This window comes from Corticium candelabrum, chromosome 17 (genome assembly GCF_963422355.1).
Source record: "Corticium candelabrum chromosome 17, ooCorCand1.1, whole genome shotgun sequence".
Taxonomy (NCBI): domain Eukaryota; kingdom Metazoa; phylum Porifera; class Homoscleromorpha; order Homosclerophorida; family Plakinidae; genus Corticium; species Corticium candelabrum.
Window position 1 is genome coordinate 3,646,981 of NC_085101.1, and position 20,462 is coordinate 3,667,442.

At 43.3% G+C, this 20,462-nt stretch overlaps 3 protein-coding genes and 1 long non-coding RNA gene across 5 annotated transcripts; 1 reads left to right on the forward strand and 3 right to left on the reverse strand.

Moving 5' to 3' along the window:
* Nucleotides 1-807: 807 nt before the first annotated feature.
* On the forward strand, nt 808-10,402 carry LOC134193429 (uncharacterized). Of its 2 annotated transcripts, none has more exons than XR_009972080.1 (3): nt 808-866; nt 963-1,032; nt 9,971-10,402. It is a non-coding gene; the product is annotated as an uncharacterized LOC134193429 (long non-coding RNA). The 2 variants fall into 2 exon arrangements; XR_009972081.1 differs by having other exon boundaries at nt 963-1,021.
* On the reverse strand, nt 3,120-8,145 carry LOC134193427 (sushi, von Willebrand factor type A, EGF and pentraxin domain-containing protein 1-like). The gene is made up of 17 exons (XM_062662259.1): nt 8,090-8,145; nt 7,871-8,023; nt 7,650-7,814; nt 7,215-7,367; nt 6,990-7,148; nt 6,723-6,917; nt 6,502-6,657; nt 6,288-6,443; nt 6,068-6,223; nt 5,848-6,003; nt 5,628-5,789; nt 5,358-5,531; nt 5,135-5,296; nt 4,901-5,065; nt 4,672-4,836; nt 4,443-4,601; nt 3,120-4,378 (listed from the first exon to the last, which is right to left on the reverse strand). The coding sequence occupies exons 1-17, from the start codon at nt 8,139-8,141 to the stop codon at nt 3,264-3,266; spliced, it is 3,603 nt and encodes a 1,200-aa protein (XP_062518243.1). The 5' UTR covers nt 8,142-8,145; the 3' UTR covers nt 3,120-3,263.
* Nucleotides 10,403-12,221: 1,819 nt separating the features above from the next.
* Nucleotides 12,222-14,026, reverse strand: LOC134192860 (putative tyrosinase-like protein tyr-3). The gene is made up of 4 exons (XM_062661619.1): nt 13,957-14,026; nt 13,726-13,890; nt 13,505-13,663; nt 12,222-13,447 (listed from the first exon to the last, which is right to left on the reverse strand). Exons 1-4 carry the CDS (start codon nt 14,024-14,026, stop codon nt 12,339-12,341), a joined length of 1,503 nt encoding a protein of 500 aa, XP_062517603.1. The 3' UTR covers nt 12,222-12,338.
* Nucleotides 14,027-15,911: 1,885 nt separating this feature from the next.
* Nucleotides 15,912-17,261, reverse strand: LOC134192861 (clotting factor C-like). The gene is made up of 6 exons (XM_062661620.1): nt 17,162-17,261; nt 16,909-17,064; nt 16,678-16,833; nt 16,460-16,615; nt 16,016-16,183; nt 15,912-15,970 (listed from the first exon to the last, which is right to left on the reverse strand). The coding sequence occupies exons 1-6, from the start codon at nt 17,259-17,261 to the stop codon at nt 15,912-15,914; spliced, it is 795 nt and encodes a 264-aa protein (XP_062517604.1).
* Between the last annotated feature and the right edge of the window lie 3,201 nt (nt 17,262-20,462).

Here is a 20,462-nt window from a genome sequence, read left to right on the forward strand (position 1 = left end):
AAAACAAATTTTGTAAATCTCATACGTACAGATGATGGACATACAGGTATACTGACAGACAGACAGATAAGCTGACAGACAGACAGACAACACACGTGCACACCGACACCCATTATGCAGTCACACTTAATATCTAACGTTAATGTAACTATGGCCAACCCACAATATTCATACAGTACGTCTACCTTAGACTCGCGTAGCCAAACCCTACCGCCGCGTCATGCTTCCGGTAGGGTCTGACTGCGTGACGCCGTCGTTCCACAATCCATGGTTCACATTAACAACAAAACATGTTGTAAAATTGAAAACTAATATATAATAATTAATTACCATTTTCTATTGTCTAAGGCCACAACGTTTAGCCCGGAGCCACAATTTTTCTTATGGCCGTAAAAACAACATGGTTATATAACCCAAAACAAGATTGCTTCAAACTCAGATTTGATTGTTACCAGGGGCGTACGCAGAGGGGGTTCGAGGGGGTTCGGACGAACCCCCTCTAGGCGGTAGGTAATGGCGGAATTCGAATTAGGCAATGCCGCATGAGCGCAACTACACAGCACCATTACATATGGGGACAGCAGAAGACACAACGAGACTCCCGATTTTGGATACATTGAAATTATCTGTAAAAAATAATATAAATCTATAAAGTAGTACAGCACTTAACTTTTCGGCAACTTAGTTACGAACCCCCTCTAGAGAAATCCTGCGTACGCCCCCTGGTTACAAGGTATCTCGTTCCAGAGGCCCACGCCGAAGGTCTGGCCACGCGAGTCTACATCGCATGCTACGCATGCGTCACTTCTTCTGTCCGCAAGTAATTACAGTGACCGCTAGGCTGGAAAGCAATCAGCTAGCCCAAGGTAATCTGTTAGCGATTTAATTAAGCATGTTTTCGACGGCTTGCACTTGGTTGTTCTGAATTTGCAGGTCTATAGAGCTCTTGTATTTACTTTTAGGTTCTTTTGTTCATTTTTACAACAGGACACTTGATAAGCCAACAAAGAGGACGAAACAGGTTACTATCGAGTACGGTAGATGATTTGTCTACTTGATTTTTTAACTTGGTCGGGAATCCGAGGATATTGACGACTGTGTTAAGGTACATGTACTAGGCCGGATCCAGGAATTTTTGAAAGAGAGGGTTGACCTGGTAGCAGTTATTTATAGCATTACTGATTTTCTCTTTTCCAATGAAATTATATAAATTATTGAACCACGCCTATTGGAAAAGACGGGGTTGCAACCCCCTGAACCCTCTATGGATCCGCCCCTGATGTATGTCTGCACTAGCTGTAGTTCTGTTTTTGTGAATCGTTTTGATTATTATTAATGACATTATTAATAATAAATAATATAATAAATAATAAAATATATATGAAGGGCGTCATGCCATGGGCAATCACTCCCACATATGGCTGATTTCTATTTATTCAATATAAATATTTATTAATTGTGTTTGATGTGAGCTGGCAGTCTGGCTTCCAACTATGAAAGGCTGGCGACTCTGGTGATTGCTTCTGTCATTGTTACTTCCAATGACGTCAATTAGGTGCGGTTGATTTGCGCCATGTTATTTATATTTTTACGAGAAATTAATAAACAATTAGCTGCATACTGAGAACTTTTCGTGATGTCTTTAACTATATGTAAGTCGATTGGCTAACTGTTTAGAGTATGTAGCCTTGTACCAGACCATTTCATACGGGAACCAGGAATGACGGCGCGAGGTGCATGGTCTGGTAGGCTAAGAGTATGGTAGTGGAAACTATGAGCAGCAGAAACAAATTTCACTGTAAAACAAGAGTAAATAGGGGTAATAAATTTTTATGCTATTGTGCGTTATCAAGGTTTCAATTTACAGCAAAACGAGTATTCTAAAACTTGTCATAGATCAGATTTATAAAGGTTGGCAACTTCTTGGCAGAGACGGCAGCAAATGCATTAGTTGTTTACTCTGCTTTTTCTACTAAACAGAAGTATTTGTCAATGAGCGCCTGGCCAAAGCAAAATGTTATCTGGCCAGATCGATTTTGTTACTTGTTAAGAAACATATAAAAGTTTGGGGCTAGAGTCTCCAACTCCTGTCGAGAGGAAGACCAGCATAGCTTGCAATGATGAGTTTAATTAATTAAGGCGGAGGGCGATTTTTACGCTCAATGCATTCAATATAGATCTCATCAATGGGATGGACCTCTCATCCAATGCGTAAAGTGAGGGTGGGAGGGTGTGAGTGCGTGAGCGCACAGGTGTAGCCGTACACATGACATCTATAACTATTTGTTTATTTTCTGTACTGCCGCTCAAGTGATTGAATGTGAACCGTCCTGCTATAAATGGTTACGCCATCATGAGGTTGGGTAACTACACGGTAAGATGACGGTCCGTATACTTGCTTGTATGAAAACGGAAATAGGGACTGTATCATTGGCAGCTGGACCGGTTCCGACGCAATTTGCCTAAGAAGCAACAGCCGCTCCCATTGTGTTGACTTGCTCACAAACTTTGCAGGCACCAAATTTGTTAACGTCGTTATGACTAATGTAAGTGCCACTGTAGGTTGTTTTCAACTTTCCAACTACGGCCTCCAAGTGGAAACACAAGAGACAGTCCAAGTGAATCGTATACATAGCAGCACAGATCTTACCTGTCTGTTTCGATGACCATTCTAATGTACATTTCCCATTTTTACAACACCCGGATGTGTGACTTTCCATTAGTACTGTACTATCTGTAACTATAAGGACTTTGGATTTGCAAGTGTTATAAGGCTTTTGTCGTTTCAGTGCAATCAAATTCTAACGGTGAAAGAAAGGTATTATTTCTTAAAGGACGACGTATGTAGCGATGTTGATTCGTTATGGTTTACGGAACTGTGACTTTGGGTAGCCTGCAGCTATTCAGTAAAGGAGAACGCAAAACTAGACTCTTTTATAGATTACCCAAAAAAATAGGAAAATTTGCAAGATATGGCACATTATAAAATCCATACAAAAATGTCAAAGGCACGAATTTGGGAGTTCAGTTATGTACCCCTTACTAGTAGGGCCAGTACGTTTGCACACCATGGTCTAGCTTCCTACCCCAACCCGCATGCTTTAGCGCCTGACGACAAATTTATGATTGAGTTTACGTCTCACAAAGTCTGCAACCTTTTCATAAACTACACAGACAGAACGAAATTTCTAAACGTTGTGCACTTGACAACAACCGTCATTTTATACCAAACTGTATAATTGTCAAACTCAAACGTCCACCTCTCACATTCCCATTGAATCCACAGTAATGCCCGTACGTTCCTGCACAATAGCGTCAAGTGTAGAAAGATCACCAGGCGTAGCAGCTTCGGTCTCAGTTCCCGATCTCATTTCACTGTCGATAGCCTCTGCTATCTGGCGGTCACTCGCTGAAACTCCGAACAGATTGAACGACTCATTATTCATTGGCATGAATGTTGGACGAGATACAGTCTGGAGGACGACGTTGCTAAGCCCTCTCAACGCGACAGCAACGTCCGCTATGGGCGAGGCGGTCGGATCCGTGTAACACACGCTGATATCACCAGGCAAGTTGTCATTGTCGATCACATCGGCCGGAGTGACGGAGCCGGCGGCGATCATGGGGTCGGTCAATGTAGAGAAGTGTGCGTTGTGGTGGGCCGAGCTCCTCTCTTGCCAGTCGGCCCAGAGTTTGTCTATATATCCGTGATGGAGGAAGAATTCGGGAGCATAGGCAGAATTTCTTGAGCACATGGTGCCACCAATCCAACAGTGGACACTGTTGTGGAGATTGACTCGCAGTCCAACTTCGAAATTAGTGAATTGAGGCGGATCATTGTTGAGGACTCCGGCTACTTCAACTGGTCCAGGAAACTGACCGTTTGAGAATTGCCGGGTAAGACAACTGCCAACTGGTAAAGACCAGGTGTTTCCTCGAAATCTTCCAGTCTGAACGCAGTTCTGGGGTCCTCCACCGTCTCCACCAAGGTGATGGTCTTCGGCGCCCCAAAGAGAAGCACTGAATGGTTGGCTGGCCCACAGACTCCAATCCCAGTATGGCACGGTCACATTGCAATTGACTCTTCTCAGTAAATTTTCGTACTCGATCAAGAACCATCGATGCCAGGGCAAGAACTGGTCAACAGCATGTATACCACTCCCAAACTGCGTTCTGTGAATACCCAACAAAGTTTCATACTGAGTACGATACTGAGGATCTGTAGAGGCTGTGATGACAGCATCGACATGGAGACGCCTTTCTTGAACGGTCATCGACTCGATGTCTTTTCTTTCACGACAACAACGAGCTTCCCCGCCCACGCAAGTGCACAGTTGATTACAGCTATCCCTCCACTGGGAATTTTCAGCACAAACCTCTGTAATCATAACAATGATGTCATCAAAGACAGGGAAATATACATAACGGTATAGTTGTCTAACCTCTGTCGCATGTGGGCTCTTGTCCACTCCATACTCCATTGCTGCATGTTCGCCTTCGATTGCCGTTTAATTCGAAACCTTGGTTGCATGTGTAGATTGCTGTGTTGCCTTGCACCTGGACAGCACCATTCGCGGGGTTGACCAATTCAGGGCACGGGACTTTACACACACGACAGAAAGCATTCAATACGTGTTCAGTTGATAATTACACTAACAGCTGAACACATACTTCTCACGCACATGGGATCCGATCCGTCCCAGATACCATTTCGACACTCTCGTCTGCGGTTGCCCTGAAGTCTGAACCCATCGTTGCATGAGTACTCTGCAGTATCGCCATTCACGTTGACATTTCCATTAGTAGGAGCAACAAGTATAGGACATGGGACCACCACTGATACAACAACAACAATCATGCTCTTACAGTCAACTCACTACTGACCAATTCAAGTGAATACCTGCATCACAACGTGGTCGGCTGCCAGACCATACACCGTTTCTACACGTTCTCTGTCTATTACCAATCAGGATGAATCCAGAATTACATGTGTAAGTTACTGTGTTGCCCTGCACATCCACAACACCATTGGCAAGTCCCACAATAGTAGGGCAGGGAATAACCACTGTATAAAAAGAGGAAAACAATTTTGAATATATCGATTTTTAGCTGAACTACTAGGGACGTGGCTCACATCGAATGCAGACGGGTGCGCTTCCTCCCCAGACACCATCCCGGCATGTTCGTGTTGCATTGCCCAGCAGCGCAAAGCCTTGATTGCAGGTATAACGTGCTACATTGCCTGACACTTGCACAGTTCCGTTTAGGGGACCAGAGAGTCTTGGACATTCCTTGACTATATAGACTCAAAATAGATTAACTATTTCAACAAACTGCTGCCTAAATTTTTATAGTACCTTGTGTTCTAATACACACAGGAGCGACTCCAGACCACTGTCCATTTCTTTGACACATTCGAAGTGAGGAACCTCTTATTTCATAACCGGGATTGCATGTGTACACCGCAATCCGTCCACTAGGAATTATAGTGACGGAACCATTGAGTGGGTTTGACAAGACCGGACATCGCTCTTTAACGAAAGAAAGAAATTAAGAGCCAATGCCAATAGAATATGAATGCTGACAGGTATCATGCACTGTAAAAGGATGGAAAAAACTGCAGTTACCATCGATCTTGACACAAGTTGGAGCTCGGCCGTTCCAGACAGAATTTTTACATGTTCGCTGCTTATTGCCCACAAGTCGATATCCATAATTACATGAATATGTGGCAACATCATTGCCAATGATCACGCGACCATTGATAGGATTCGACAAGACTAGACAACCTGTGCATAGAAAGCAGTCAAAATCATGACTAAGAAGAAATCAACAAAGTCTTATTACAGCTGGGAGTGGCTCCAGTCCATTGACCGTTAGAACACGACCTGTAAGCATTGCCAACCTGGTTGTAACCTTTGTTACATATGTAGATGGCTGATCTTCCACTACTCGACACGCGTACGTACCCATAACGAGGTTCAGGGGGTTTTCCACATGACTCTGGAATCAAAGAAGCAGTACAGCAAACCATCACTCAGCAAGTATTTAATCAAAATATTGTTACTTCTGATACACGTCGAGGCGTAACCAGACCACCGACCGCCACTGCACTTACGTACAGATGAACCATGAAGAGTGTAACCCAAATTACACGTGTATGTTGCTGTTCCCCCCTCTATAACAACACGGCCATTGGCAGGGCGACTGAGAGAGGAACAGTCTAGAAAGAAGCACACACACACAAGTCACACTCGGTACGCTTTGAATTCAAACGCAACAATTACTTCTGACACAAGTTGGACTGTAACCAGACCAGCTGCCATATTCACAGACAAGTCGAGATGGACCAATAAGGTAGTAGCCATATTTACACCTGTATGTAGCAACGTTTTGATTCACGGAGACATAACCATTGGCGGGACGACTCGGAGTTCTACATTCTAAAATTACACTCAAATGACAGAGGAAACTTTATAAATATTAATTTTTGTTTACTACCTCTTTCGCAGTAGGGTGTGTAACCTGACCACTGTCCGTTACTGCAAGTACGCGTAGAAGGACCACGAAGAGAGTAACCGTGATTGCATGAATACTTTGCCGCGTATGAGTTGATCGTAACTCCGCCGTTTGCAGGTGCCGGAAGATTTGGACAGGCTACAGTGAAACATTAAAATCACACCCAATGAGAAATCCAAATTTAGAATTTTTATTTTTCCTACCTCTCTTGCAGTAGGGTTTGTAGCCTGACCATTGACCGTCAGTACAATTACGTTCAGAAAGACCATGAAGCTTGTAACCGTAGTTACATTGGTAGCGTGCAATAGTAATATTAATATTAATATATCCATTGACGGAGACTTGCTTAGACTTAATGGAGACAGTACCATTGGCAAGGGGACTCGGAATTGGACAAACTAAAATCAATTACCCATTTAAGTAACATACAAATTGCAAACACAAAATCATAAATTTTTATTTTTTATTACTTCTTTCGCAGTAGGGTGTGTAGTCTGACCATTTTCCATCAGTGCAAGTACGCTTATAAGGACCACGAAGACAGTAACCGTAGCTGCATGAATACTCTGCCGTTTTCCAATTGATTTTAGTAACCTGTCCGTTCGCAGGTGCAGACAGACGTGGACAGCCTACAGTAAACCAATAGAGTCACATCCAAATAACAAACGGAAATTTAAAATTTTGTGTTTCGTTACATTTGCAGGATGGTTTGTAGTCGGACCATTTTCCGTAGACGCAAATACGCGTAGAGGGGCCACGAAGAACGCATCCGTAATTACATGAATAGTTTGCCTTTCCTGAGATGACGGAAACGCGGCCATTGACAGGGTTGCTGGGAGTCCGGCAACCTATAGAAATGCAAATATTCTGTGTCGTCATAAATTTATGTTTTGAGGTAGTGTGTCTGTGTGTGCGTGCGTGCGCGTCCGTACGTGTGCGTATGCTTGTGCGTGTGCGTGTGCGTGTGCGTGCGTGTGTGTGTGTGTGTGTGTGTGCGTGCGTGTGCGTCCGTGTGCGTGTGCGTGCGCTTGTGTCTGTTTGTGTGTGCACGCGTGTGTGTGTGTGTGTGTGTGTGTGTGTGTGTGTGTGTGTGTGTGTGTGTGTGTGTGTGTGTGTGTGTGTGTACTTACCGTAACTAGTACATTGGCAGTACGGTCTAGTGCCAGACCATTCTCCGTTAACGCAAGTACGCTGAGAGAGACCACGAAGATAACATCCATAGTCACACGAATACGTCGCCTCTCCTGAGCTGACGGAAACGTGGCCATTTTCAGGGTCGCTGAGTGTGCGGCAACCTACAAATGCAGAGTCAATCTCGTATAGCTCTAACGACCACTCTTTCATCTCTAACACTTAGGCTTTTTAGGATCCCAAGAACCGTATTTGCAAGTTCGTATGATTGAACCCTCCAACGTGTACCCTCGGTCACATCCGTACAAAGCTATGTCACTGCCACTAGTGTGTCGAACAAAACCATTTTGTGGTGCACTAGGATCCTTGCAATCTACAAAATTAGTTAAAATAAAAATAAAAAAACCTTATAATGTCAGAGTCGTTTTGTTTGTCTTACCGTACGCAAAAACAGGGACAGTTGAAAGCAGCAGTAGTACGATCGACTGCATCTTCCTGGGGCAACCTCAGACAGCAACTGAATAGGTTGCGACACAATTCACTGTTATAACCGGTTGGCGTTACTCACTATCACCGGAAGAGGAAATGAGGTGACGTCAATCAGGCAGACAAAGGGGTTATTCAACTGATGACCGCACAAAGCCTTCACTTGTTAGGATCCACGACTGATCGTATAACCGAATTGGATGGTGTTCGTCCGGCAAAAAAAATGGGCGTCAAGTCGCTATCTATCTACGTCAGCTGCACGCGTGCAGATTGGCGACCGGATGTGTAAAATACAATATACATTGGATTAGGTTGAGCTAACATGCATTCTCTAGATAAAATACCTGAACATGTGGTAATGTGGTATTCGCATGCGTAGAACAGGAGCGCCAACTGAGTGAATGGTGGTTTTGCAGTAAAGCATCGAACTCGAGCTCTTGTTCATGGATGCAATTAGCCTGTTAGGTATGTGAAAACACCTTGTGGGGTGATTTTGGTTTACGCGCTTTTACTATTGACCTCAGGTACATTCAAGGCCATTTCAAGACGTAGTTTAGTTCTGGAGCATTGAGCCTTCCCTACTCTAGATTAATGAATCTACTCTTTTGTTCTATATGCAAGAGCAACAGTGGGAGTGCTCAACATCCTGCATCGTGGAGATTACCAACCACAGCCGGAGCTAGGTACAGGAAGTAGTTACACAGGTAACCCATTGTCAACTCTACATGACGAAACAAAGAGGATGTGAGGTCTGAGGGTTTGCTAGAAGTTGAAGTTAGTGTACTGATATAGGTCTGGAGGTGTGATAATGCTAGGAGTGGTTTGCTAAGTGTGAGGTAGGTTTACGCGTCCTCACTAAAGTCTGTGTTCACCACAGGATCTCTCAGCAGAGCGGGACGCCCCGTTATTCTGGGTGATAATATTTATTTGCACGTACAGGCGTGTCTTTCGTACGTTTAGGTACTGTATAGTATGTGGAACAAGCGTGTCTTCAACTTGCGTACGCTTGAGTGCGTTCACGTATTAGGCCATCAATTGATCCATTCTGGGCATCAAATCTCAAAAGATCATACAGTCCAACTAAATCTAATACGAAATTCTACTCTAGCAGTTTGGTTATGTGAGACACACCACTCAAAACGTCATTTACCAAGTTGATCAGCATCCTAATAGATTGCTATTTGTCGTGTTAGAAACAGTAAACCTTGTTTACAGTATGAGCCGCTCGTGTGGGCAGCTGCCGGTACCGCAAACGGAACGCCGTTCTGCTGTTTCCGCTGCATGCCTTTGCTGGTAATGCGACTCTGTTTACAATACAACGGCGTATATAGGACAAGGGTTGTTTGTTCGGTGGGTGAGGAAAAGCAAACACTGTAGATTTACGTGATAGGTCCGGGACATATGTGGTTGAAAATAGTTGAATCGGAAGCCTACCTACATTGCCTTCTTCCTGCCTAATCTTTGCTTGGCTACTCAACCCCAGTTTCAATCACTTCTGGACATAGCTTTGTGGCATGACTTGAAAGTCACTGTTGGTCTACATGACCGTGCTTGAATCAACTCCATATCTGCTCAACGTGCGCGGGATCATGGTTGCGGGCAACTCCTAATGGTAATTGGGCCTCGCCATGTCTCCCAATCAGTTTACACTATCTTTACGTTATTTTGGGGTATTTCCCTTATTCCATCCAATGCTAGTTTGAATTAAGAGATGTGTTGTGCATGATCTAACTCTTTATTGGTTTGTGGTGACCATTTGCTAGAATGTGGCCACAACAATTTGAGAATTTGACGACATGATGCTCGCACTGATGTGTTGTTTCATTCCCTTCAGGCTGATAACTCTAACTGCAGGAAAGAACAACGTTACTGAGGTGACAGCTTCACAAGGCCAAGTGATATATTTCACCCTGATTTTGATCAGGGACGATCGACATGCTTCGACATATTCATCGAGAAATTCTCTGCAGCCCCTACATCTTGTTCAAGCGGCACACCATGCTGCAGAGGGAGGCGAGAAGGACAAAGACGACCATCATGAAAGTCATGTAACAGCAGCTGGCGGTGTCTTTCATTCTTCGGTCTGCGAATCCTTGAGCCTAGGGTCACTACACAGTCATCATGTCATTAAGGCTATTGCACGAAGGTTGTCTTGTAAAGTGAATATGACAGTCAGTGAAGTTGGTTTGTCATGAACAGCTGTTTGTTAAATTATTGTCCAAAATGCAATGTTAAGATGTTGCTATGCAGATTAACTTTAGACAGTAATGACCATGTACTTTCTTATGTTTAGTTTTAGTTTTGAGTGCGCGCGCGCGCACACACACACACACACACACACACACACACACGCACACACACACACACACACACACACACACACACACACACACACACACACACACACACACACACACGAAGGCACGTGATATCAACGTTACGAGTGATCGGCAGCCGCTAGCCTCACCGCTAAAATAAAACTTAATCTGAGCGGCTCGATCACCGCTCCATCGTTGTTTCCATCTAAACTGGTATCGATCCTGCTCACCTTTACGATGATGTGCTGGAAACCGCTGATTGCCGCGTTCTAACAAGGGAACGCGTTTCCGCGCCGCGGTCTCTGTTCGCAAATTATATTTTAACTGCGGTGTTTGGAGTCTTTTTATCTGCCTCCGGGAGCACAATAATTACCTGTAGATAAAAGGACACTAATTGCACTTGTGTTCTTGTATTTGCATGGCTTTGTTGCTACTACTTCGCAGCCGAAAAATTCGCAACAGACGTTACTAGGTACGCACTGTATTTGGAGAAGGTTTAGGGAACACAACAACTTTGTCCGTGAATTAGCGACTTCACGATGCATATCCACTTTTACAAAGTACACCATTTTAAAGCAATTACTCTGTTGCTGTTGCGATACAAATTTACTCTCAGTTACGCGATTATGCGAATGCTTTAAAATAGCACTGCCTGTACTTGCGCAAATTGTTTTAGCTACGTCACAGCTAGATCAAAACAGAGAATAGATGGTGTTTCCAACAGATGAGATGATGCGAATGTAATGATGAAGAAGCTGGAGACAATCTAGCTAAGCCTTTAGATTGCTGTATACGGGAATTCGTTTGCTAGATATAGGGATAATAGGTTTTTCCGGATTCAAGAAGAGCGCGTGTACACTAGAGTTCGACGGCATTCGTGACCGCGTTCCTTTAAGCAAAGGATATCCCGGATAAGCGTGACCACCTGATTCCATGCTTATAGAGATAGATAGATAGATAGATATATTTATACAAGTAGCCCTATCAGCCTAAGGCTGGTCTTTCTAGGGGACCTGTCATAACAGAATATACAGTATATATACATTTATAAATGTTAAGAATATGCTAGAGTTCAAGATCTAAAGTACAGTCTTCTAAAGATAGATAAAGATGGTGCATGACGGAGGGCAGAAGACAAATTATTCCATAATTGGGCGCCTCTGTAAGAAAAACTCTTTTTCAAGCCTTCACTTTGCGGTCTTGGTATGTAACAATTGTTCTGGTGTCTGTGACTTCTAACTTCTACTTCTCTATTTGATTTTAGGATGGTTAGTAGTGAAGGAGGTGCAAGTTTTTTCACGATCTTAGAAGCAACTTTACTAGCTTGAAAGTCTCGTCTTTCTTGTAGACGTCTCCAATGCAAGTCCTCAAGTAGGGGTGTGATTTGGGAGCCAAACTTGGCGTCAAAATCAATCTCACAGAGTAATTGAAAACTTTATCTATCTTTGTTTTTTAGGTTTGCTACGATTTAGATAAGCTACGATTGGTCAAACTTTAGCGGCAGCCAGTGGTTTGCCGCAGAGATAGGAAAGTTTGTACCTCCTGAGTCTTGCAGCTGGCACTACGAGCGTGCCGTTTGCGGCGCGGCAATTCATTTCTGATGAGCTTCGTGCCGCCTGTTACAGTTACGTGAACGACACATATTGTGAACCAGGCTTCACGATATCTGCCGCTGCGATGAGCCGCGGTCCGTTGTTGATACCAGCAACCGCTCAAACGAGATAATAGAAGGACAGGAAAGGGGTCATGAAACTAATTACACCGTGACAAGTCAAAGTTTGATCCATCTGGCTTCTCGAAAACGTCATTTTCAATACTGACAGACATTCTATACTAAACGTAAAGCTTAGATGTATCTCAAACTAAAAAGTCGACCTATCATAGTCATATCGATACAATTTTAATACCCGTACGTTTCTGTATCTCAGCATCCAGTACAGAAATAACTTTGGAGGTATCAACTCGATCTTTAGTACCCAATCTCAAGTCCAGGTCGATAGCCTCAGCTATCTGGCGGTCCCTCGCTGAAACCCTGAACAGACTGAGCGCCTTCTCACTCAGTGGCATGAACGTAGGACGAGGTATGCTCTTGAGGACGACGTTACTGAGATCTTTCACCGCGACAGAAACGTCATCCGTGGACGTAGCGGTCGGATCGGTGTAACACACACTGATATCACCAGGCAAGTTGTCATTGTCGATCACGTCGGCCGGAGAGACGGGGCCGGCGGCGATCATGGGTTTGGTGATTGTAGAGAAGTATACGTTGTGGTGGGCCGAACTTCTCTTTTGCCAGTCTGCCCAGAGTTTATCTATAAATCCGTGATGGAGGAAGAATTCGGGAGCGTAGGCGGACTTATCTGAACACATGGTGCCATTAATCCAGCAATGGACGTTGTTGTGGAGATTGACTCGCGTTGCGTTTTCGAAATAGGAGAAGTCAGACGGAGCACTGTTGAGAATATAGGCTATCTCAAGTGGTCCCGGAAACTGTCCAATTTCAAATTGCCGTGTAAGGCAACTGCCATCTGGTAGGGACCAGACGTTCTCTCGAAATCTTCCAGTGTGAACGCATTTCTTTGGTCCTTTACCGTCTCCACCAATGTGATGGTCCTCGTCTCCCCAGATAGAAGCATTGAATGGTTTGCTAGCCGACAGACTCCAATCCCAGTATGGAACGGTTACATTGCAATTGACTTTTCTCAGCAAATTTTCGTACTCGATCAAGAACCATCGATGCCACGGAAAGAAATGGTCGACAGCATGTATACCCTCCCCAAAATATGTTTCGTGAATACCCAACAAAGTTTCATACTGAGTACGATACTGAGGATCTGTAGAAGCGGTGATGATAGTATCGACGTAGAGACGCTTTTCCTGAACGGTCATCGACTCGATTTCTTTCCTCTCACGACAGCAACGAGCTTTACCGTTCACACAAGTGCACAGCTGATTACAAGCGTCCCGCCACTGTGAACCCTCAGCACAAACCGCTGTAATCATAGCAATGATACGACACGATCATATACATAACGGTATAGTTGTCTAACCTATGTTGCATGTGGGCACTTGTCCACTCCATACTCCATTGTTACATGTTCGCCTTCGATTGCCGTTGAGTTCATAACCTTGGTTGCATGTGTAGGTTACCGTGTTGGCTTGCACCTGGACAATCCTATTAGCGGAGTTGGCCAATTGTTGGCACGGAGCTTTACACAAGAGCATTCAATACTTGTTCAGTGAATGATTACAGTAAGAGCTAAACACATACTTTTCACGCACAGGGGATCCGATCCGTCCCAGATACCATTTTGACACACTCGTCTGCGGTGGCCCTGAAGTCTGAACCCACCGTTGCATGTGTACTCTGCCGTATCGCCATTCACGTTGACATTCCCATTAGCAGGAGCAAAAAGTTTGGGACATCCAACCTCAACTGTGATCCAACAACAACAATCATGCTTCTACAGTCAACTCAATACTGACAGTTTCAAGTGAATACCTGCTTTGCAACGTGGTGGTCTACCAGACCATACGCCGTTTTTACACTTTCTTTGTCTATTACCAATCATGAGTAATCCACCATTGCCAATCAGGATGAATCCAGAATCGCAAGTATAAGTTGCTGTGTCTCCTGCCACATCCACATCACCATTGGCAGGTGCCACAAGAACGGAGCAGGGAATACCCACTGTATACAATGAGAAGGAAACAATTTTGATTATCTTGTTTTGTAACTACTAGACGTTGCTCACCTCGAATACAGACGCGCGCCCTTCCTTCCCAGACACCATCCCAGCATGTCCGTGTTGCATTGTGCAACAGCGTGAAGCCTTGATTGCAGGTATAACGTGCTACATTGCCTAACACTTGCACGGCTCCGTTATGTGGATCAAAGAGTTTTGGACATTCCTTGACTATAGAGACTGGATTGACTAACTAGTTCAATAACGGTTTCCAAAGAGTTTATCCTACCTTGCGTTTGGATACACACAGGAGCGTATCCAGTCCACTGCCGATTATTTTGGCACAGTCGAAGTGGGAGACCTTTTGTCTCGTAACCGGAATTGCAAACGTACACAGCAATCCGTCCACTAGGAATTATATTGATGGAACCATAACGTGGGTTAGGCAAAACCGGACATTGCGCTTCAAACGAAAATAAATAAAATTCAACACCCAATAACTACAGGAATCCTTCCGATGTATATATATATATATGTATGTATGTATGTATGTATGTATGTATGTATGTATGTATGTATGTATGTATGTATGTATGTATGTATGTATGTATGTATGTATGTATGTATGTATGTACAGTCAACACTCAATAACTACAGAAATCCTTCCGATGTATGTATGTATGTCTATGTATATATATATATATATATATATATATATATATATATATATATATATATATATATATATATGTACATGTGTTGACAGTTTGACTCTTGTTCTAGAAGCCAACCAGGTGTAAAGCCACAAGTTCGTTCATTTACACTTACACAGAAGACTCACCAAAAATGTAGATATAATTGTTGAAGACAGAATGTTTATGAATGTAATAGAATTTCAGAATTTGTAAAGTTGGGTCACATGCCATCATTCTTTGCCTGACTTAACATGAAGTTGTAGTAAGCTTATCCTATATACATATACAAGAGTGGGTAGGTCAAGTGTCTGCTAAAATAGGATTCTATTAGCCTCGACACTAAGCCTTCCTTCGCTTCCGGTGGTCCTTTCACGCGAGGATAGCAACAGGGCGGTATCACGTGATGTCGTCTCCAGGGGCTAGAAATCAACTAAATCAAATTTAAGAAATTAGCATAGCATATTGAAAACTTTTATTGCTACATTGGTAATAGAAAGTGAATACTTTTGGGTTTGCCTCTTGTTTTCTGGAAAACCTGGAGGAAAGTGTATAGCTCTCGATTGTCCTGGCAGCTAGCACTTAGCATTTCAGCCAAATAAAACATTATTGCTGCACGTAACACGTAAAAGTGCAGAATGCGTCTGTGTTGTAAGGAATACAGACTACTCATGCCACGAGGTGCAAGATGTTTGTGTCACGATTGACATTCTAAATACAATTTACTGTAGAAATTTGCATTTCAAATGATTTTACTAGAGCGTTACTCCATCTAATCCATCTAATAAGGTTTCTGTAACGCATCCAGTCTTTGGTAAAAGAGATGTTATTAAAGAGAAATTTATTAATTAATTAAACTGGAAACCCAACTCTTGCAAAGAAACATCATTAAAATATCTTTCACACTCAACATATCAAGAATCCAAACACTATAATTACTTTTACAATAATTATTTAGGACATTGAATTCAATGACAAAAATAGTATAGCTTCAAAAGTATTGATTCTTACAGTACCGTTTTTCTTTTTGTTTGTTTTAATTTTGCTCATTAAGCCTGGCTTGGTAAACATTACAACAATCATAAATTTGGTCTAGAGGACGAAGGTGAACAGGCACTCTCAGAGACAAAAAAGTATGCTTGCAACAGATCACAAAGCAAGACTACACAAACACTACAATTACCTTTGATCCTAATATTGACACAAATAGGAGGTTTTCCGTTCCAGACAGAATTCTGACATGTTTGCTGCTTCTTGCCCTCAAGTCGATATAGGTAGTCACACGAATATGTGGCAACCTCATCATCAATACTCACACGACCATTGAGAGGACTTCGTAAGACTAGACAACCTGTGCATAGAAAACAGTCATGAGTCTAGAAGAAGAAATCAACTGAGGATTATACAGCTGGGGGTAGATCCAGTCCAATGTCCGTTAGAACACCACCTGACGGCATTGCCAACCCGGTTGTAACCTTTGTTACACACGTATGTGGCTATTCGTCTAGTACTCGACACCCGTACGTACCCGTTACCGGGTGCAGGGGGTTCTCCACAGGACTCTAGAATCAAACATGTCAATACAGCATACCATCTCTCGATAACTATTTATTAAAAATATTATTACTTTGTAAACACGTTGGAACATAACCAGACCACCGACTTCCACTGCACTGACGCACAGCTGAACCGCGAAGAGTGTAACGCGAGTCACACGTGTATGTTGCAGTTCTCCCGTTTATAGAAACACGGCCATTTGTTGGGTTACTGAGAGAGGGACACTCTGAAAAGAAGCACACACGTAAGTGACAGACATAACGTTTATAGGTCATAATTATTAATTACTTCCGACACACGTTGGACTGTAACCAGACCACCTCCCGTATTTACAGACACGTCGAGCTAGACCACGAAGAGAGTAGCCATAGTTACATGTGTATGTAGCAACATCTTGCTTTACAGAGACACGACCATTGACGAGACGACTCAAAGTTGGACAGTCTACAGTTAGTTAATTAATCATTAAAGTCACATTCAAGTATCAAACACAAATTAATAAATTGTTATTTCTGTTACCTCTTTTGCAGGAGGGTGTGTAGCCTGCCCATCGTCCATTAGTGCAGGTACGCTTGTATGGTCCACGAATAGAGTAACCGTTATTGCATGAGTACCACGCCGTTCCTGAGCTGATCCTAACGCGTCCGTTTGCAGGTGCTGCGAGACTTGGACAACCTACTATGATGACCCATAATCATTACTTTCAATCAAAAACTGAAAACACAAAATGTTAGTTGTGCTACCTTTGTGACAGTATGGTTGCCCGGGATACCATTGCCCATTAAGGCAAGTACGTTCAGATCGACCACGAAGAGAGTAGCCATAATTACACGAATACCTTGCCTTGCCTGAAACGATTGCAACGCGGCCATTGGCAGGGTTCCTGAGAGTCCCACAACCTAGAAATTCAAAAGTCAAACTCGTCGCTCTGTATCGGCCGCTTCTCTTCTAACCTGCAGTGGCAACGCATTTGGGTTGGATACCCGACCAAGAACCGCGCCGGCCACAAACTCTTGTGCTCAGCCCCTCCCTCTTGTACCCTCGATAACATCCGTACAAAGCAATGCTACTGCCACTTCTGCGTTGAACGTAACCGTTTTGTGGTGCACTCGGCTCCTTACAAGCTAAAAAATATATCCAATAATAAAACTCAAAAGACCATCCTTAGTATTAGAGACTCGTTTGCTGTGACTTACTAATCGCGAAAGCGGTTACAGCTGAGAGCAGCAGTAATGCAATCGACTGCATCTTCACTGGAGCAACTTTTAGAGACCAACTGAATACGTTGTGACGCAAATTCGCAGTTATAACCAGTTGGTGCTTAGTATCTCACCATCACCGGAATTGAGAAGAAATGAGTGGCGAAAATCAGCAGACAGAACCGGTCATTCAACTGGTCAACCACACAATACGTTCACTTGTTGATGTCCACGACTATCGCATAATCTAGTTAGCAATATGCCAGTGCGACATATTGTCTGTCTGTTACAGAAGTTGCGTCATTCGGAACACTCCCGTTACTGACGTCACAAGTCAAACTGCTTGAAACCTCTTCAGTTGCAAGTTGTTGGTACAATTCACAGAATTTGCGTCAGCGTATTTATCCAACGGTAACATGTATACACAGAAGAACCATGCATGCATGTAGGCAGGCAGTGTAGAGGTACATGTACTCCATGCAGGGATCTGTGCTTCACGGTTCTACCGTTGCATGGCAACGGGTAACTCTATTGTATGTTTCATTATCCTTGCATGGCAATCGACAACTTTACTGTATGTTTCACTTTCGAGTGCTAAAGCATTGTCCAACTTAAAAGCAAAATCCTTTGTCCTTTCAACTTTTGTACACAAACAAGTTCTCTAGGGTAGCCTCTAATTGTATTTGTTATATATGATAAATAACCCAATTACAACTGCCACTATTGTACCCCGCAGAAATTTTGCAGATCCTCGCTAGTCAACATAAATTGTGCCAGTTTGCGGTTTTCTATAATTCGAAAAACAGGCGAGTGACGTCATGTGGATACCTATACGTCTCAAAGGCATCACGTGCTATGGGCTTTAGGGTAGACGATAGTCCCCAGTTTTTAGGGCGTGGTTCGTTCAAATTATTATTGTATTTAACCTCGTGTTGTTTGAGAATCAAGCAGTCCTAAAACATATCAGTTTTGACATGTTACCCATAAGCTATGAGAGTAGAGACATATACCTGCCAGGTCCCGGCACTGCAAGCGGTTCTTCGATGTCGCAAACCATAGATTTAGAAATAATATTGCAAGTAGAAATACTATCGGATGGTGTTGCAGTTGACTCGCATATATATGATGATCCTTTGTGTGCATGCTACCTCAGGCTCTGTCAAAGACTACCTATTTCGGTTAAAATCAAGTGGCAGCTGTCTAGCTGTCACAAAATTTCCCCAATCCAAAGGAGCTTTCGCCGTCCCTGCTGCTGTATGATCAGTCTTTTACACTCGACCCAGTCTCTCTCTGCCCTCGTCATTCCCCGAGGATTGACTATCCGGGGAATGACGAGAGCGGAGAGAGACTGGGTCGAGTCTACCAGTTCCTGTCAAGCAGGGGCGTCGCGTGGGCGCAAAAAGTAATGGGGCTGACTCGCTGCTAAGGCTTCGGCTCCGGTCTTTGATATTGAAAAAGGAAAACGCCCCCGAAAAGTGGTGGGGATCAGCCCCCTCTACCCCCTATTACGCGACGCCGCTGTGCCAAGTACGGGCTAGATAAACTCTTATGCGTGTAGGGGCAGTGTGAATGATGCGTTGCGTCGCGCTGTGTAGTGGTTTGGTTTGTCTTGCTCTAGACTGTATTGCGTTGCGTTGCGTCTGTGGTGTGAATCCTGTTACATGCAGAATCATGCAACAGTGGGAGTGCTCAGCGTCAGCAGGAAGACTATAACAGCTACAAGAGGAGATACAGGAGGTGGTTTAACACGTACATTATTGTATGAGATATGTATATATATATATATATATATATATATATATATATATATATACATACATACATACATACATACATACATACATACATACATACATACATACATATATATATATATATATATATATATATAAGAATTCATTGTCAACAACAAAAAGAAAATGGTCTGAGAAGTTTTAGAGGTTCAAGTTAATGTACTGATATAGATCTGGAGGTGTGATAAATTTTTAGAGTGGTTTGATAAATGATGATGGGGTTTATACGCCCTCATTAATGGCCCCAAGTAGATTCAAATCTGTTTCAAGACGGCCGCAACCATGCAGTTCATTCCTGGAACGGTGAGTCTTGTGTATAGTAAATCCGCTTTTCACGGCACGGTAACGAATGCAAGATTAATTAAGTTAACAGAGAGTTGCCATCATTAGCAGGAAGGTTCCCAGCCACAACAAGAGGTACAGAGGATGATGGTTTGACAGCACGTTAGTTAGCTAACACAATCATGTAGCAACAAAAACGAAAACGGTCTCCGAATTGGTCTGACGTTGAAGTGTACCTATTGCTAGAGATCTAAGCGTATGTAACGTAACTAGAGGGCCTTGCCAAGTGATGGGCGCAAGAAAACTGTGTGAAAGAAAGTAGCAGCTCGTATAGTATGCGGGTAATAGTAATACGGGTAATGAAGTTTGGCGTACTTTAATTGTTCATTCACAGGTTTGACTGAGTGACCGACTTTTGTGTTCTCTGTTGCTTGCTGAGTTATAATGTAATCGTAGAACACTACAGTGGCGACGAGGGGCAGGATGTCGTCTTGTCCAGAAATCGAGAATTTCAACCCTCAAGCGACGACTGGGATTGGGATTCTCATGGAGTCAGTTGGTCATCAGTCCGTACTCACAAGGAGAACAGGCGGCAGACAGTCCGAGGCAGCATTCTGCACTTACATCGGTTCAGAAACATTCAGGTAATTGCGTAGTTTGCGTGCACCAACCAAGCCAGAAGCGTGTTTAAGTGTACAAGGATGCGTGAATAACTAAAGTACGCTAGAGTTCAATACCCGTATACTATTAGAATACTACAACTAACGCCTTTAATTAAAGTCAAAATGTAGGCCACGTC

Coding starts and splice junctions, on each gene's coding strand:
- LOC134193427 (XM_062662259.1), bottom strand. CDS start 8,141: ATGCAGTCGATCGTACTACTGCTGCTTTCAACTGTCCCTGTTTTTGCG. Junction 6,004..6,067: donor CGCCTCGACGTGTATCAGAA/GTAACAATATTT, acceptor CTTTGATTCCAG/AGTCATGTGGAAAACCCCCT. Junction 4,837..4,900: donor CCGACCACGTTGTGATGCAG/GTATTCACTTGA, acceptor TTGTTGTATCAG/TGGTGGTCCCATGTCCTATA.
- LOC134192860 (XM_062661619.1), bottom strand. CDS start 14,026: ATGATTGGTAATAGACAAAGAAAGTGTAAAAACGGCGTATGGTCTGGT. Junction 13,891..13,956: donor ACCACCACGTTGCAAAGCAG/GTATTCACTTGA, acceptor GTTGGATCACAG/TTGAGGTTGGATGTCCCAAA. Junction 13,664..13,725: donor GGATCCCCTGTGCGTGAAAA/GTATGTGTTTAG, acceptor TCTTGTGTAAAG/CTCCGTGCCAACAATTGGCC.
- LOC134192861 (XM_062661620.1), bottom strand. CDS start 17,261: ATGGCCGCGTTGCAATCGTTTCAGGCAAGGCAAGGTATTCGTGTAATT. Junction 17,065..17,161: donor ACTTGCCTTAATGGGCAATG/GTATCCCGGGCA, acceptor TCATCATAGTAG/GTTGTCCAAGTCTCGCAGCA. Junction 15,971..16,015: donor TGTCAATATTAGGATCAAAG/GTAATTGTAGTG, acceptor ATCTGTTGCAAG/CATACTTTTTTGTCTCTGAG.